Source organism: Passer montanus, unplaced genomic scaffold, assembly GCF_014805655.1.
Source record: "Passer montanus isolate IOZ18808 unplaced genomic scaffold, ASM1480565v1 scaffold79, whole genome shotgun sequence".
In the NCBI taxonomy this organism is placed as follows: domain Eukaryota; kingdom Metazoa; phylum Chordata; class Aves; order Passeriformes; family Passeridae; genus Passer; species Passer montanus.
Window position 1 is genome coordinate 1,206,572 of NW_024373145.1, and position 15,185 is coordinate 1,221,756.

The window sequence follows — 15,185 nt, forward strand, 5'->3', positions numbered from 1 at the left end:
CCTAAAGGTCGCGCTAAATCCAGCCAGGAATCCCCTCTGGCAGGACCCTTCATTCCATGCCCATCAGTGCGCTGGCCCGTGGCTGTGTGTGGCAGAAGCAGTGCCTGTGACCCAGGAGAGACCGGCTGGCTCCGCTGGACACTTCCCCACTCGCTGGCTGGGTCACCCAGCATTTGTGGGGGCTCCACCATGGAATCGGTTTAGTTGGAACAGGCCTTTGAGATCTTCAGGTCCAACCTACGAGTGAACACCACCTTGTCAACCTGACCGTGGCACTCAGTGCCACATCCAGTATTTTCCTTAACACCTCAGGGATGGTGACTCCCCCACCTCTCTGTACAGTCCATTCCAACATTTATCACCCCTTTTGGTGAAGGAATTCCTTCTAATGTCCACCTTCCCTGGAGCAGCCTAAGACTCTATCCTCTCGTCCTGTCGCTAATTGCCTGGGAGAAGAGGCCAGCCCCTAACTTCCTTCAAAACCCGAGCTGACCGTGCCAGTGCCGTGCTCCTGCTCCAATTTCGAGTGGCTCCTTGCCCGCGCCACCTCCAGCTGCGAGAGGACGGCTCGTCCTACGCTCACAGTGGTACGACCCCGGGGACCAGCGCCATCGACCCGCACACCCCACACCGTAGTGCCTTTCCCTGGGCATCCTCCGCCCCACGCCCGGGGCTTCCCACGAGGAGAAGCTTTGGGCGCTTGGCGCACGCGGCCCGAGCTCTGCCGGGGAGGGCACCGCTGACTGAACCCCGACCCTCCCCGCGCCGTGCCCGGGCCCCCGCGGCCCAGGTGCTGTCTGCGCCCCCTCCCTCAGGAGAGCCGCCTCCCTGCTCCCGGGACGGGGTGCGGGAAGCGGGAGCCCGGCTCGCTGGGCGGCGCGCGCGGCCGCGGGGCCGCGCCCGCGGCCCAGCCGAGCGGCCTCCCCCGCCCGGGCACGGTCGGACGGGCGGGCGGCGCGACCAGGGAGGAGAGGAAAGGCGGGCGCCCCTTCTCGCAGCGTCCCCGAGAGCTTTGACGCCGCAGCCCGGCGGGGGTGGCGGCCGAAGGAAGCGCCCGGGGCGGGAGGAGCCGGCTCGGGCAGCGAATCGCGGCCGGGGCGCCGGGCTCGGTCCTCGGTGAGGCGGGCGGCGGCGGAGCCCGAGCGGCGGCGGGAGCCGGGCGGTGAAGATGGCGACCCCGGGCATGGGCTGGCAGCAGCCGCAGCACAGCTACGGCGGCGGCTCCGCGCCCGGCGCGGCCAAACTCGGCTCGGGCTCGGCACAGGCGGGGCTGGGCGCCGAGCACAGCGCGGACCTGCACTTCAAAATGAGCAAGAAGATCGCCCAGCTGACGAAGGTGAGCGAGGCGCGCCGGGTCCTTCGCCGCCTCGGGTGTCTTCCTCCTCCGCTCTGTTTCCTTTCGCTCCTTGCGCTGATGCGGGCAGCGATGGGGCTGGACAGGGGCAGACTGTCGGGGCTGATGGCAAATTGGCAAATCCGGGTGGGATGCCGCCGGATTTGTAGCCGGAGGCCGAGCCTGGAGCGCGCTCGGTGCCCGGAGCATCCCGCGGGCAGGAGCGCGCCGTGGTCCCGCGGGGAGCGCTCCGGCGCTCCGGGAGCCGCGCACGGGAGCTGCCGCAGTGCCGGCCCCTCTTCGTGGTGTCCGAATCCCGCCCGGCACAGCCAGGTATCCCGGTGTGCCACAGCGGATCCCTGGCTGCTGGGCTGGTAGTGGTTATTTATTCTGCGGAAATTGTATCTTGTCTTCTAGCGCTGTTGTAAGCTCTTCTCCGAGTCTCTTTAAATGGGGAAATTCAAGTGATGCTTGTCTTTTCTTTGCTGAAGTGCTGTTATTTAACGTGCCTGATAATAGCTTAAATGCCTTAGATGGTGAGTGTGAAGTGTGAGAAAATTTCTGGTCTGCTATTGCCGATTGAACGGTTTTCATTATGTCATCCCTAGCCTAGGGAATACACTGTATCTTTGTGAGAGGCCGGAGTCCAGCTAGGAGGTGTTTTTAATGCCTATTGCTGAGGCAGGTAGGCCCAATGTTTCAGATGTGATTTAGTTAGAATAAGTTAAAACAATACTTAGGTGCTATCATCTCTGTTCTATGGTGCTCAAGCTGTAGGCAAATGGCATTAGTGAGGAAATGAGAGGCAGATTCTTTTATTAAAGCAGAAGTAGTATTTTTTGTCAGGAATTTAATAGTTAAAACGTTTAAAGGTAATTTTAAAGCACTGTTGGAACTGCCAGTATTCTTAACATGTATGCTAAAATGGATGAAGGTGACATTTCGTTGGAACTAAGAGTGAAGAGGATGAAGACTGCTGGCAGGCTCACAGTGGGGACAGTTCACATGTATGTACAGTTGATGCACCATTGACCAGTTAAAAATAGTATTTATTGTGGCACACTGTGCTCCTTAATGTGTTGGGAAGCTGATAACTGAGGGGTATCTTGTCCTTGAATTCCAATTTCTTTTGATGTTAACATCAGTGGAACTCTAATTCCATAAAGAGAAAATAAGCTGAAGGATCTCCTTGGTTTTGTTCCATGTGCATACAAATAATGAAGTAAAGCATTAAAGATATTACTGTAGCTTTGTACTCCCTAAAAGGTGTATAAAGCACCTGGAGACCCTAAATATGTTTTAGGTTTACATTAAGGCCTAGGTGCATATGTAAAGTAATACTTTCAAAGAATAATTTATATCTATGTGTGTGCCTTTGATATATTTCCCTTACCTTCTCTAGGAAATTACCCAACAGTTTATAGTTTATTTCAGAAACAGCATTCCACTTCTGATGTGAAGTCATTTGTGTATGACCCATGAGTTCCACATCACTGGGCATGTGTCCTGTGCACTCTCACTATGCATCAGATATCTTGAGGTGGATGTGAGTTAATTATGGATTTAAATGCATGGTGCTGAAATATTTTGAACTCCTGTGTTGGAAAAAGCAAAGAGAGTAAAAGTAAATACTTTTTTTGTTTGTTTTTTGCTTTATGAGCCACAATAAAGTTCATCTAACATTCTATATATTGCATGCAAGTCTGTCCTGACAAAGAGTTCAGCTTAATGCAAATAAAATCTGCGAGTTGTTTTCTGCTGTGTATTTCAAATAATTGCAAGCTATGTGCTCATACAAGGAGTTTACAAATGAATTAGGCTTTTGCAGGGCTGGAGTCTTATATGTGCAAGTCCCAGTGACTTGCAGATTCTGGCAGTGTTATAGTTTGTATGTTGTGTTTTGTTTTCAAGTTTTAGGGAGAAAGCTTGGGAAATCAGCTGATCTTTCTATTGAGTGAAGTTCTGGAGTGAATAATAGTGCTTTTAAATGTAAACCGAAGTATATATAAAAATACTTCTCTTGCACCTATTGCAAAAATAAAATTAAGACTTCTAATATTAGGATTAAGATTAAAGGTATTGTATAAGATGTATTTCATTAAAGTAGAGGTGCACATTTTGACAGTTTTGTAGCTAGAGGGCTCAGGTCCTGCATTTCTGCTGACCTACTTGACCTTTTGGGAGGGGAGGCTTAAAAGAATTATAGAAACTTCTGGGTAAAGTATGATCTAAACTTTCTAATCTGCTCTAGAATCTGAAATCTTTGATAGCTGACTGCAGAAATTAGTCCTTGGGAAAGGACTCAAGCTACAGGGGAAAAATATAAACATAATAAACTCAATTTCCATGAGACTCACCTGTCAGAGAAGAATTAACTTCACTTTGCAGAAGAATCCTTGAAGTAAGGCATTGCAAAAAAAAATTTAAGATATTTCTGTTTAGGTCTTTCGACCAAATTCTGCTGTTCTAGCTTTGTCAAATGCTTACCAGCATATGTGCATGAAATTCCTCTTCATTAATCTAGGAATTTATTGTTAGGAGTACCACTTCTTAACTGTGCTTCTGAAGTTGTTTAGTGTCTGTATATAAGGTACTTCTCACACGTCTTTCAACTGTTTTACCCATTTATTTAATTTTTGTTCTAACTCTTCTCTAAGAGTGTTTTGAAGATACAGTAATTCCCCCTGTGGATTTAGAGCAGAAGGCACTTTACCAGGTTAAAACAAACCCACCAATAGAGTGCGGTGGAAGAAAATCCAAATACTCATTATCCAGGGAGTACACACTGGATAACTTCACTAAGTTATCCAGACAGCTTCTGCCTTCTGACAAAAGAAGTGTGACTCCATAGTTTACTTTTGCCTGTCCTTGTGCAGGTTGTATTATGAGCTGTGAGTAGGAGCCGAAGAAAATACTTTCCCCACAGAGGATGAGGGTCACTCATGAATTAAATGTAAAATTCCAAAAGTAAGATTCCTCAGTTATGTTTTTGCATTACTTAAGGGAATCTGATGTTTTAGTCAAAACAATACAGGAACACAAAGTAAAAGGTGAAATTTGTTTAATAACCAGATTTAATCAGTGATTCAGAGTGAGGCAAAATAAGGTATGAATCCATTTCCCTAAGCAAAACACTTCTTAAGTGTTTAACTATATTGTTACTTTTGGGTAGGGGAGAAAGACTTACTTGATTTAATTTTAATATGCTTAATTCACAGGGGAAGGTAAAACAACTAGTTAGAAATGCAGGTCTAAAAAAACCAAGATGAAACTTCATGTCATGTTCAAAGACTGCAGTAGACGGTAACTGAAGCAATTTTAGGTCTTCCTCTTCAGTATAAGCTCCTTATTTTCAGGCATTCCGGAAGATCTGTGTACCAGTTTGGGATAAAGTAGCATCTGACACAAAGATTAAAGCCAACAAGAAATAAACTGCGATTATGAGATTGCATATATGTGTTTGTACTACTGCATGCAGGAATGCTAATGCAGTGTTGAATTATGCCTGCTGCAGATGAAAATATACATATATATTTAATTAGTTTGCATAAGACAACTGGATTAGAAATGAGAAGCAAGGTGCTGCCATGCTTACATCAACAGGCGAGAATGGCATTAGTTTTCATGATTCCCACAAGAGTTCAGGGGGCTTGTTTCTCATCTTGGATTTGTTTGGGTGTTGCTTTTTTTTTTTTGTTTTGTTTCTTCTTTCTGTCTTTCTTTCTTTGTGATGTAGTTTGTAGCTTGAGTGTTTGTGATTGAGAAATCCATCTCTTAAGTATGTCTGTAAAGTCTCTTGTGCAGGTTTTGTGACGTCAGCATAAATCTTTGACTTGTACAGAATAGCTGCATGATTTGTGCTGGGACTATTTATAAAAGAGACTCTTCAGGATTGATTTGGTTGTATGATATTTGTTACGGAAATTTTACATTAACTGCAGCAGCTCTGATGGGAAAGAAACACCTGGTAGTGTTGATTGATGAGAAACTGTGACCTGGCAATGTGCTCTTGCAGCCCAGAAAACCACCCCAGTATCCAGGGCTGCACCAAGGGAATGTGACCAACAGGTCAAGGGTGCTTACATCAACAGGCGAGAATGGCATTAGTTTTCATGATTCCCACAAGAGACAGGTCAAGGCAACTTATTCTCCCCCTCTACTTTACTCTCCTGAGACCCCACCTAGATGCTGTGTCCAGCTCTGAGGTCCCCAGCACAGAAAAGATATGGACCTGCTGGAGCAAGTCCAGAGGAGGGCTCAGATGATCAGAAGGCCTTGGAGAGAGTCCAGAGGAGGCCACAAAGACGATCAGAGGGCTGGAGCACCTCTCCTGTGAAGACAGGCTGGGAGAGCTGGACTTGTTCAGCCTGGGGAAGAGAAGGTGTTGGGGAGACCTCAGAGCAGCCTTCCATTACCTAAAGAGAGCCTGCAAGAGAGCTGGAGAGAGACTTTTGATAAGGTCCTGTAGTGATAAGACAAGGACATGGGCTTTAAACTGAAAGAGGATAGATTTAAATTAGATATGAGGAAGAAGTTCTTTACTGAGAGGGTGATGAGGCGCTAGAACAGGTTGCCTAGAGAAGCTGTGGTTGCCCCATCCCTGGAAATGTTCAAGACCAGGCTGGATGGGACTTTGAACAAAGTACTGTTTTGGAAAGTGTCCCTACTGTGGCAGGGCATTGGAATTGGCTAACATTTATACAACCCAAACTATTGTGTGATTCTGGAAGAAGAGTCTGTACGTGCCATGTAGATGATCTCTACCCTACAGCTAGCATTTTTGTCTATTTAATGAATATCAACTATATAGAACACTAATGTTTTTCCTTGGTACATACTTAGAACTTGATGGTTCAGTTTTGGAAAGGTTCCAGAAAAATCAGTTCAAAGATGACTGTAACAAGGTTCACCAAGGCACATCATCCTTGAGTAAACAACAAACTAGAATCCAAGACTCCTGAGACCTGGCTTCTGTTCTCAGTTCTTCCAACAGCTTCTTGCCTATATTTGGGAAACAAAATCTTTGATTTTTGCTGTGTTAGAGAGAAGAACTTAGACAGTAGACATTAATGTTGTTGTTAATCCAGTCAGTTTCTAGTGGATGTAGATAGTAAATTTATTTCAAAGACTGAAGTGCAAATTTGATGATCTTTAATTCAGATGCTTATGTTTTTTGTGGTATGTACTCTTTTTCTGGGATGTTTAAAGATCTCCCTCAGCAATCACAGAATGCAGCTTTATGCAAGTAAGAGCTGTAAGGTTTAACTTATATAAATTATTCTTGACAAAATGTTTCCAGTGAAACTTTATCAGGTTTTTTTGGAATTATTCTGCCTCAGGAAATAAAAAAACTAAGCCTCTTGCAGAAGGTTCATTGTGCATAAAATTATAAGAAAACTTTAAAAAAAGAGCCCTTGAAACCAGGGAAGGCATGAGACTAAAAATCCCTGTAGAACTGTTTTGATGTTAGCTGTCATCATGTTGTAGTTGATGCCATTAACAGTTTTGTAAAAACTTGGGATTTAGCTTTTTAAGCAGCCTTATGTCATCTCTCCAATGTGTGTTAACACTGGCAGTAGGCCAGTATTTGTAACAGTTCTAGGATTGCATGAAAAGAACTGAAATTTCGAGGCGGGTGTGATTGAAGTGTGTGTTTTGATGTCAGTATTTTCCATATTATTCTAACTGGTAATGTGTGAATAAATATTATGTTACTACATTAAAAATAGTATCAAGGACTAAAAGATCTGAAAATGTAATATTAGGTATTAAATTAATTTACATTTCTCTGGAGGTATTTAACTTTGTTTTGTGTTAATTATTCTAAAGATAGCTGAAATAAGTCCTCTCAGAAGAGAGAGACTCCTCAGGTAGGAAATGAGAACTTGCTCCAGAAATACTGTGTCTAATTATCTTAAGATTTTTCTTTTTTAAATTGTGCTAGTGTAGTATCTCCATCTTCCTGTTCAGACTCTTTCCATGTCGTATTCCAACTGTGTGCTTATTCTGCAGTAATTATGATCTTAGCAAGGGATATTCGCAGAGTTTTCTGTACCCGTGATAGTATAAGGAGAAAGATGGAACTGGGTAAAAATGTCATGTCTTTAATAGCATCTGCTATAGTTCAGAAGAAGTAAGTAGAGCTTTCAGGCTCTCAGCTCTTCAGGACTTCAATAAAATCATCAGTTCTTGTCTTTGTCTGAATACTATCTAGTTTATGCACTATGAATTGCTTTAAAGCAGCTGTGACTTATAATTTAGACCTGAAGAGGTCTTTCTTACCATCAACATTTTGTAGGACAAAAATTATGTAATTTTGTTATTAATAAGGATCATATAGCTCTCAAATGGTTTTTCCCTTCATTATCATTGCAAACCTGTAAGGTGAGACTGCAGGGGTTCTGCAGGTTGTTCTGATGTAGGTATATTTTAGAGCTCAGTGTTGTGATGTGTGAATTGGGTCAATGACTTTTACAGTCTTTTATCACAAGACATCAAGAAGAAAGAAGGAGGACAAGAATGAAATATTTTTAATATAAAAAAGAAATATACTCAAATGAATTCCTTTGCTCTCCACCCACATAGTTTTAATGGTTGACTGGTAACTCAGAGTTCTTCTGAGGCCACTGATAACTTGATGTTCTAAAGATATTTCCTGTATGTGTGTAGTTGAAAGTGTGATGCTGAAAAACTGTCTGATCACACATTCACATATGTTACTAGTCTAAAAAGCCTCTTTAATGCACTTGTGGATATATCAGCTTCTTGGAGATTATTTGGTTTGGGTTTTTTTTTCTCCTCATTTTACAAACATCCAAAAGAATAATAAATAAAAATGAAGAGATAAATAAACTGGGGGAGAGGATGAATGACATGGCAGCTGGGGATATTGTTTAGTGGTAAACTTGCAAGTTTAGTTTTACAGTTAGACTTGATGATCTTAAGAGTCATGAGGTTGGAAAAGATCCTTAAGATTCTATATGCATCCTCTTGTTTATTATTCACTGCCAAAATTAAATAATATAGAGTTACAAAGAGCTAGAATGCTGCGAGATGTTACTGCTCTGCTCTGTACTTCAGCTGTTAAATCCCATACATCCACACTTTAAGGATATTTAAAGAAAAAGTGGAAAGACATGGATTTTACTACTGATGTCAATGTTAACATGTCAACATTTAAAAACTAAAGAAAGAAAAACATTCAGGATGAATGTTCTGAATATAAATGAAACCTGATATTGCAACACCAGTGAAGTTTAAAATCTGTCAACCTTTAGCTGCTTTTATATAGGACAATATAAACCTTATGAAAAAAAAATTAAGATATATTTTGAATATATACTGATTTAGGGTTTTGTTGCTGTTACTGTTTTCAGCTAAGTACTGCTTTATGATACAAGGCTTTTGCAATTCTCTTTTTAGATGGAAGTGCCAGTTCAGAGTGAAGAACACAATAATGAAATGCTTTCCTTCAGATGTTAAAGTTATAAACTGGAGAGTCTTTTATGTATGTTTGAAAAAGGAAATCAGTAGTTGAAATCTGTAACTATACAAGGTATTTATAGATTAATTATTTCATACACTTGTAAAGTAGTGTATTGGGCACAGCACTCTGAAGTACTCAGTCCTGTAAGAAGTTTTGATTTGACAGGTCTTAGAAAAATGTATCAGCAGAAGAGAGTCTGATGGGCTTTTTGGTGCCTTTTTTTTTTTTGGTGTTGGTGGTGGTATTTGAAATATCAAGAATGTACAAAGAATTTGTTTCAAATTGACAGACTTAGCACTTCTTTAGAAGAAGTCTGATTGCAATTTAATATTAAACATTGTGGTTTTGTGCTTTTTTCAAGCACAGTAAAAGTGGCAACAGCATTGCTTTGAATACTGTTTGTATATTACTATATTGTCATGCAACATCTTGGTTACACGTACTTTATTTTTTAATGTCTAGAAGTACCATTAGAGGTGTGCTGCATCTAATACATGCATAGAAGTCTTATTTGTCATAAGTCATTGTTTTGGTACAGCGACTCCTAGCCCTGAGTAGTTTCTAAGCACTTAAATTATTTCAGTATCTCATTCTTTAAACTCAGGCTTTGGCTTAATAAAAACAGTAATTTTGTCAGTGACACTACTGGTTTTCACCCTTCCAATTCTCCATTGAAGCTTCATTCTCCTTTGACCTGTAAAAAGGGAGGAGGGCATTACCTTAAAATAGTAATTAACTTTTTCTAACTGTTTGCAGGCTTGCTGCTAAATAAACCCAGGAAATCTCAACATAATATTATGAAATCAGATGTATGTCTCTTGGCTGATACATGTTTGGCAGTAGTAATTCAGGCGTCTGTGTATTCTTCTAATGACTGATGTCATACTAGTAACCAAAGGCATTGCATTCCAAAAATAACCAGAAGAAACAAAACAGTCTAAAGCTATTCACCATCTTGTCCTACTTAATGCATATTACCTGGATCTGTTTCCTCAGCCAGCCTCTTCTAACTGAATCTAGAGGGCTAGGAGGAGGAAGAACCTTTTGCTGAGGTTGTCACTTGACTCTGATCAAAATGACAGCTTTTAAAAATAGCTAATGTTAAAAAGTTCATGAAGTCCTTCTTCAAGATGCTGCCATTAAATGAAAGACAACCTTTCAGCTGCAAGAAGTAGTATGAGGTGAATATGAGAAGTACCAGTTTTCTATTTTAATTTTTATGAGATTAAAGTAATATTTTCAGCCAGTGTACTAAAATTTAATTTCTAGAAACCTGAATTGTAATGTGTTCAAAAAACAGGTGTGCTATAATCCAAAGATTTTTATTTGAACAGTGGTTTTGCTCACAATGTGACTGAAAGCAATAACTTTTGGTAAAGGGTATCTGACACTGCCTTCTCAGATCTAGTATTTTGCATTATGGATGCTGATGTGTTTGGATAGGTTGTACTAAAATGTATTGCTGTAGTCTTGTGTGACTGTCTTTGTCCCTTTAAAATTTGACAAATGAAGATAATGGGATATTATTTCTTTAATAAGGATTAAGGAAAAGGACTTGATTTTTTTTTTATTTAACTGCTTTGTGTAATTGTAAGTGTAGGTTTCACATTTAAAATATAGTTCATTGTAGCTGGTTGTAATAAGTAATCAATTTTATGTTTATACGTAAAAAAAGGCAAAACACCTTGAAAATCTATGCATGTCTTTCTTCTAAATGTTAACCTGTCTTGTCAACATAGCTCATTTATTGAAGAAAATACTTTGTTGTGACACAGAATGGTAGAAATTTATTTGAATTTTGGAGCCATTATTTTGTCTGTATTGTTCACTAACTTTCCATATATTGTGTAATGTTATTGTGTTAACTTACAGTCATTTGTCATATATGTCAGTCCTTTCCCCAAGACCCCTTCTCTTTTTTTCTTTTAAAAACATATGTCCATTTGCTTTGTGCTGAGGCTGTACTTGGACACAAAGCTCAGTTTACATATTTTTTGAGCTGACCTGGAAGTGTTCTGTGGCCATCCTTTCTATTCCTGTGATTCTTGTCTTTCTTTATTTCTGTGCTCTGTTTCGCATCCTGTGAATGCTCCACACTGTGGATTGAGAAGGTATATAAGACAATTTGGTATATCAGGTATATTCTGTCTTGCCTCCAAATATCTAATGCATGAGATCATAATTTGTATCACTTTGGGCAGACAGTGGTTTAGGAGATGTGTTCTGAACAAGTGAAGAGCCTGAAGCAAGTTTAGCCTCTGTTGGTTTGCATTCTTTTCCATAGCTCTGAGTTGATACTCTAGAATAAACTAGATTTCAAATACCAGATTGTCAGGGGGGTGTTGTTTGTTGCAGGACTTTTTTGTTTTGTTTTGGGGTTTTCTTTGACAAAGCTGTTTGTGTGATAGACTATTTTTCTCTAATGGAAATTTTAAAATGTTTTGAGATGTGGTTTTGTTGTGGTTTGTTTCTTTTTTTCTGTGGGAGTGTTTTGGTTGGTTTTTTTTCCCTTACGCATCTATGCTTCCTGGTCCTGAGGGAAGTTAAATGTCCTGCTTTCAAAAAACTTAGCTTGGTACAGTTGTAGACAGAAGTAACACACCTCACTCTAGAATATCAAAAAAATTACATACTGATCATAAACTCCAGCTCTATCGGCCTGTATGAAATTTTGATCAAGTTGGTCCCTTAATTCGAGTCCCAACTCACAAGTTATGTTCAACTCTACATTCACTACTAATCTTGAGCTTCATCTGTTCCCACCTATAGAAGAGGAATTCTTATAGGAAAAGGGAGAATTTTTAAAGCTTTAGAAAGAAATTAAGAAAATTCTCTGGTCTTGGAAGCATAAAAACCCAGTCGCTTTGTCAAAGAACTGGGAATAGTCTTAAGTTTACCTGCAGGAACTAATTTTATCAAAGAACACAATCTATCTATACTTAGTGAAGTGTGAGGCTGTATGTGGTTTCTTGGGAGACTTGTGAGGCTCTTCTCTTGGGAAGAGGAGCCTTGTCAGACGCTTTGCCTGTGGGCTGTGTTGAATTTTTCTCCTGAGCCGTGTTGCCCCTTGGCTGCGGGGGTGGGCAGCAGCCACAGCTCTCCCTGGTACCGAGTGTGGGGCTGCCTCCACACCTTATCCTCACTGACACTGGTGTCAACAGCAACCAAGTTTGACTTGGTTTATGCAAACCAGCACATTTCCCTGCTGGCAAAATCTCGTTAGAGGCCCAGCTTATGTAACTACAATTTCCCAAATGTTTTATGTAGTCGGTGAGCTGGTGTTTTATGTAGTGGCGAGCTATAACATTGATTCTGCTGAGCACTGTGGAGGTAAGTGCAGTGAATTATTTCTCTGAAAGTGTGTTGCATGCTGTTTTGTAGGGTCTTCCCAGAAACCTGGCAGAATAGTAAAAAAAAAAGGACAAATAAGTGAAAATTAAAATAGGCGCTGGTATTTTTCAGAGTTCTGTCTGTTAGTAAATTAAGAAATGTTTGAGAATATTTGAATGAACAGCATTTTCTTAATTTTGTCAGGACTCTGAAAGAGGGGTTTATGTTTGATTTTCAAAAGATGACTTACGGAATATACAACAAAAAAAGGATTAAATATTTGCTTTTATTCTGTTCTGAAATAACGGCATTTTTAGCTTATAAGGGTCTTAAGAAGCTGGAAATGCAATCATCTTGTCATAAAATCCACTAAAGATGTCTTTTATTTCTGGATGTTGCCCAGTGTATCTTAGGTTCACAAGATAAGAGAAAATTACCTATTGAAACAACATACTACTAAAACCCCTTAGTTTGGTGATTAATCCAAAACAGTGATCCAGGTTTGTAAGATGAGTACCATTTTCACCCTTTTCCTCCACTTAGGTGTTACTGCTTCATGTTTTGGGAAGTTCTGAACTTAATATTACTCTGCTGAGAGAAAATTCCTTTGTTTATATGTGGAATAATTTTGTAGAATGAGGATCTCTAGGGATGTATATACCTGAAAGGCTAAAATTAGATATGCAAGTATTCAAGAAATATATCTGAAAGGAAATGCAGCTCTGAGACAAACACAACTTGAGAATAGCCCCTTGGCCTATCCTATTTTCCTTGCAGCAATTGAAGGTCTAGTCATATAGCAGATGTGTCAGTTACAGTCTAGATAGGTGATTAGAGGGTAAATGAGATTCTTTCACATAGGGAGGCAGACTGGGAAATTTGTACATCTGTCACTAAATTTTTTATTTTTTTTTTCCTTCAGTATGTTTCTCAAGATTTAACTGTCTTGGGAAATTGTCTGAAGCTAGTATGGTACAGATTTGTAATGTTTTTTTCTGTCATAACCTGATTGATAGAGGTTGCCAGAACTGAAAAGGGGTTTTGATTTGGTGCTGGTACTGCCACACCTATCCCAGCACAAGGGTATTGATTTGTGGTTGCAAGTACATCCCAAGTGAGCCTCTAACAGGAGGAAATGGTTGTTTCCAGATGAATGAATAATGAATTGGATACACAATGAATTAGTTGGATACTCTGCTTGGAGTTCTAGTGTATTTTACATCCGGTTCTGTGATTGAAGACTGCCCAAAATATAGGAAGTATACTGAGAACTTAATGAAAACTCTGGGAAACTGAGAGATACAAGCACATGGTTAACTTTTTATCTGTAAAATGAGAAATTTCTGAAATGTACATAACTCTGTTTTTATGCATAACACTTGTTCATTTTTAATGAACTTATCATTAAAAAACCTTACACTTTCATGGAAGAGATTTTGTTTTGGAAGCTGTATTGTATGCAGTCTCTTTAATTTTTAAGCTATATGTAGAAAGCAATGGAAATTTTCTAAAAGTATATATTAAAAGTAGGGAGAGGATCTGCTGGAAACAGAGCAGAGCTAAATATCAAAAACTTTCATCTTTATTAGAATCTTTCCTGACTGTGTAATGGAAGCAGTGGTGGATCGGTAGCTGAAGATGTGCTTAGTGTGTAAAAGTGACGTTAAAAATCCACCAACAAACCAAGGCTTAAATGGTATTTGCTAGCTAATTTGAAATTCAACTTTGAAAAAGTATTGGAAAACTTAAGCAAATTTGCTATTAAGTGTTAAATGTTGTCTAAGTCTGAAAAAACAAATTGTTCCATGCTGTCTCTTCACAAGTTAAGATGTGAATTATAATTTTTTTGTATTGAATTACAGCTGGTGTAATTCAATACAAAAAGTTACGTACAGCTGTGTTGTAAATAGAATAGTCTTAAAACAGGCCTTGGAATGATATCTCAGTGTGTTCTTTTTATATGAGTTGCACAGATCATTCTTAAATTTTTGTCTTAATTGTTGTGTATTTTGCAATATGCCACCAACTTAGCTTATTTTTTGTTTCCCTTATTGTGTAAAAAGTGGAAGGTTTTTGCAGTAGTAGTCAGAACTAAGCATGTTTGTGTGAGAGACTGAATTGAATATATATATGTACTGACAGGTGCGTGATACAGGCCTGTACCCACCAGAGGCCTTGAGCTAATTATTTAATGTGAAGTTACACAAAAGTGCTAAGTGATTTTTTTTTCCTTTCTCACAAATCTACTTGTTTGATTAATATGTATTCCTTGATTAAAGATTGCCACTGTTTTCTCATTTGTTGAATTTAAAAAAGGAAGTAATAGATGCTGAAGAAAGAATTCTTAGTGTTCCTTTAATCATGTTTATCATATTAGCTATCACAGATTTTCTTCTTAGGATAGCTAATCACAGCCAAAACTTGAGGTCTCGATGAAGATTCTTATTTGACTGACCCATCAGGTGTGGGGAATTTTTGTTGGAAGTGAAAAATTCTGAACAGTCTTAATTTACGGAATTCTGTATGATGAACTGCTTGAAGAATAGGAGTCAATGTCTCTCATTTTATGTGGAATAAAGTAAGTATTGTAAAAGAGGTAAAACTGGCAAATCATTTACAATATAACTACTCTTAAATAAGCTCCTTGTATTCCAGCTGCCAAACAGAAACAATAGTAGAAGCCTTCATTGCAATTGCATGAGATGGATTTTTAAGAACATTGAGTAGGGTAGCTATGAAGTCAGTAGTATGAAGTTTTGATTCAATTGGATAGCCATAATAAGAAAGTATAGCTTTTGGACTGAGTGTTCAAGATTCTGCTTTTACTGTATTTAATGGGATGAATAGAAAAAAAGAGATGCTTCAGGACAAAGCAGTAAAATTATATGCTTTTATAGGAGCATCAGTTTTCTTGTAGGCCTCTGATGGAGATACTACAATTTTCCTAGTTATATACATAACTTTTTTCCCCACTTTTTTATTGAATGATTTAGAAAACTTGTAGTAGAGGGAACTGTTTAAGTAGATAGACTGGAT

At 39.6% G+C, this 15,185-nt stretch overlaps 1 protein-coding gene across 11 annotated transcripts in view; it reads left to right on the forward strand.

The window, feature by feature from the left end:
• The first annotated feature begins 889 nt into the window (after positions 1-889).
• FAM184A (family with sequence similarity 184 member A) overlaps positions 890-15,185 on the forward strand; it is a 74,100-nt gene continuing 59,804 nt past the window's right edge. For all 11 annotated transcript variants that reach the window (XR_005630140.1, XM_039731587.1, XM_039731592.1 and 8 more), the window contains exon 1: positions 890-1,336. Coding sequence is in view for 10 of the 11 variants with exons in the window: in XM_039731587.1 (XP_039587521.1) it covers positions 1,169-1,336 (168 nt within the window). In the remaining variant the exon portion in view is untranslated. The remainder of the gene's footprint in view (positions 1,337-15,185) is intronic.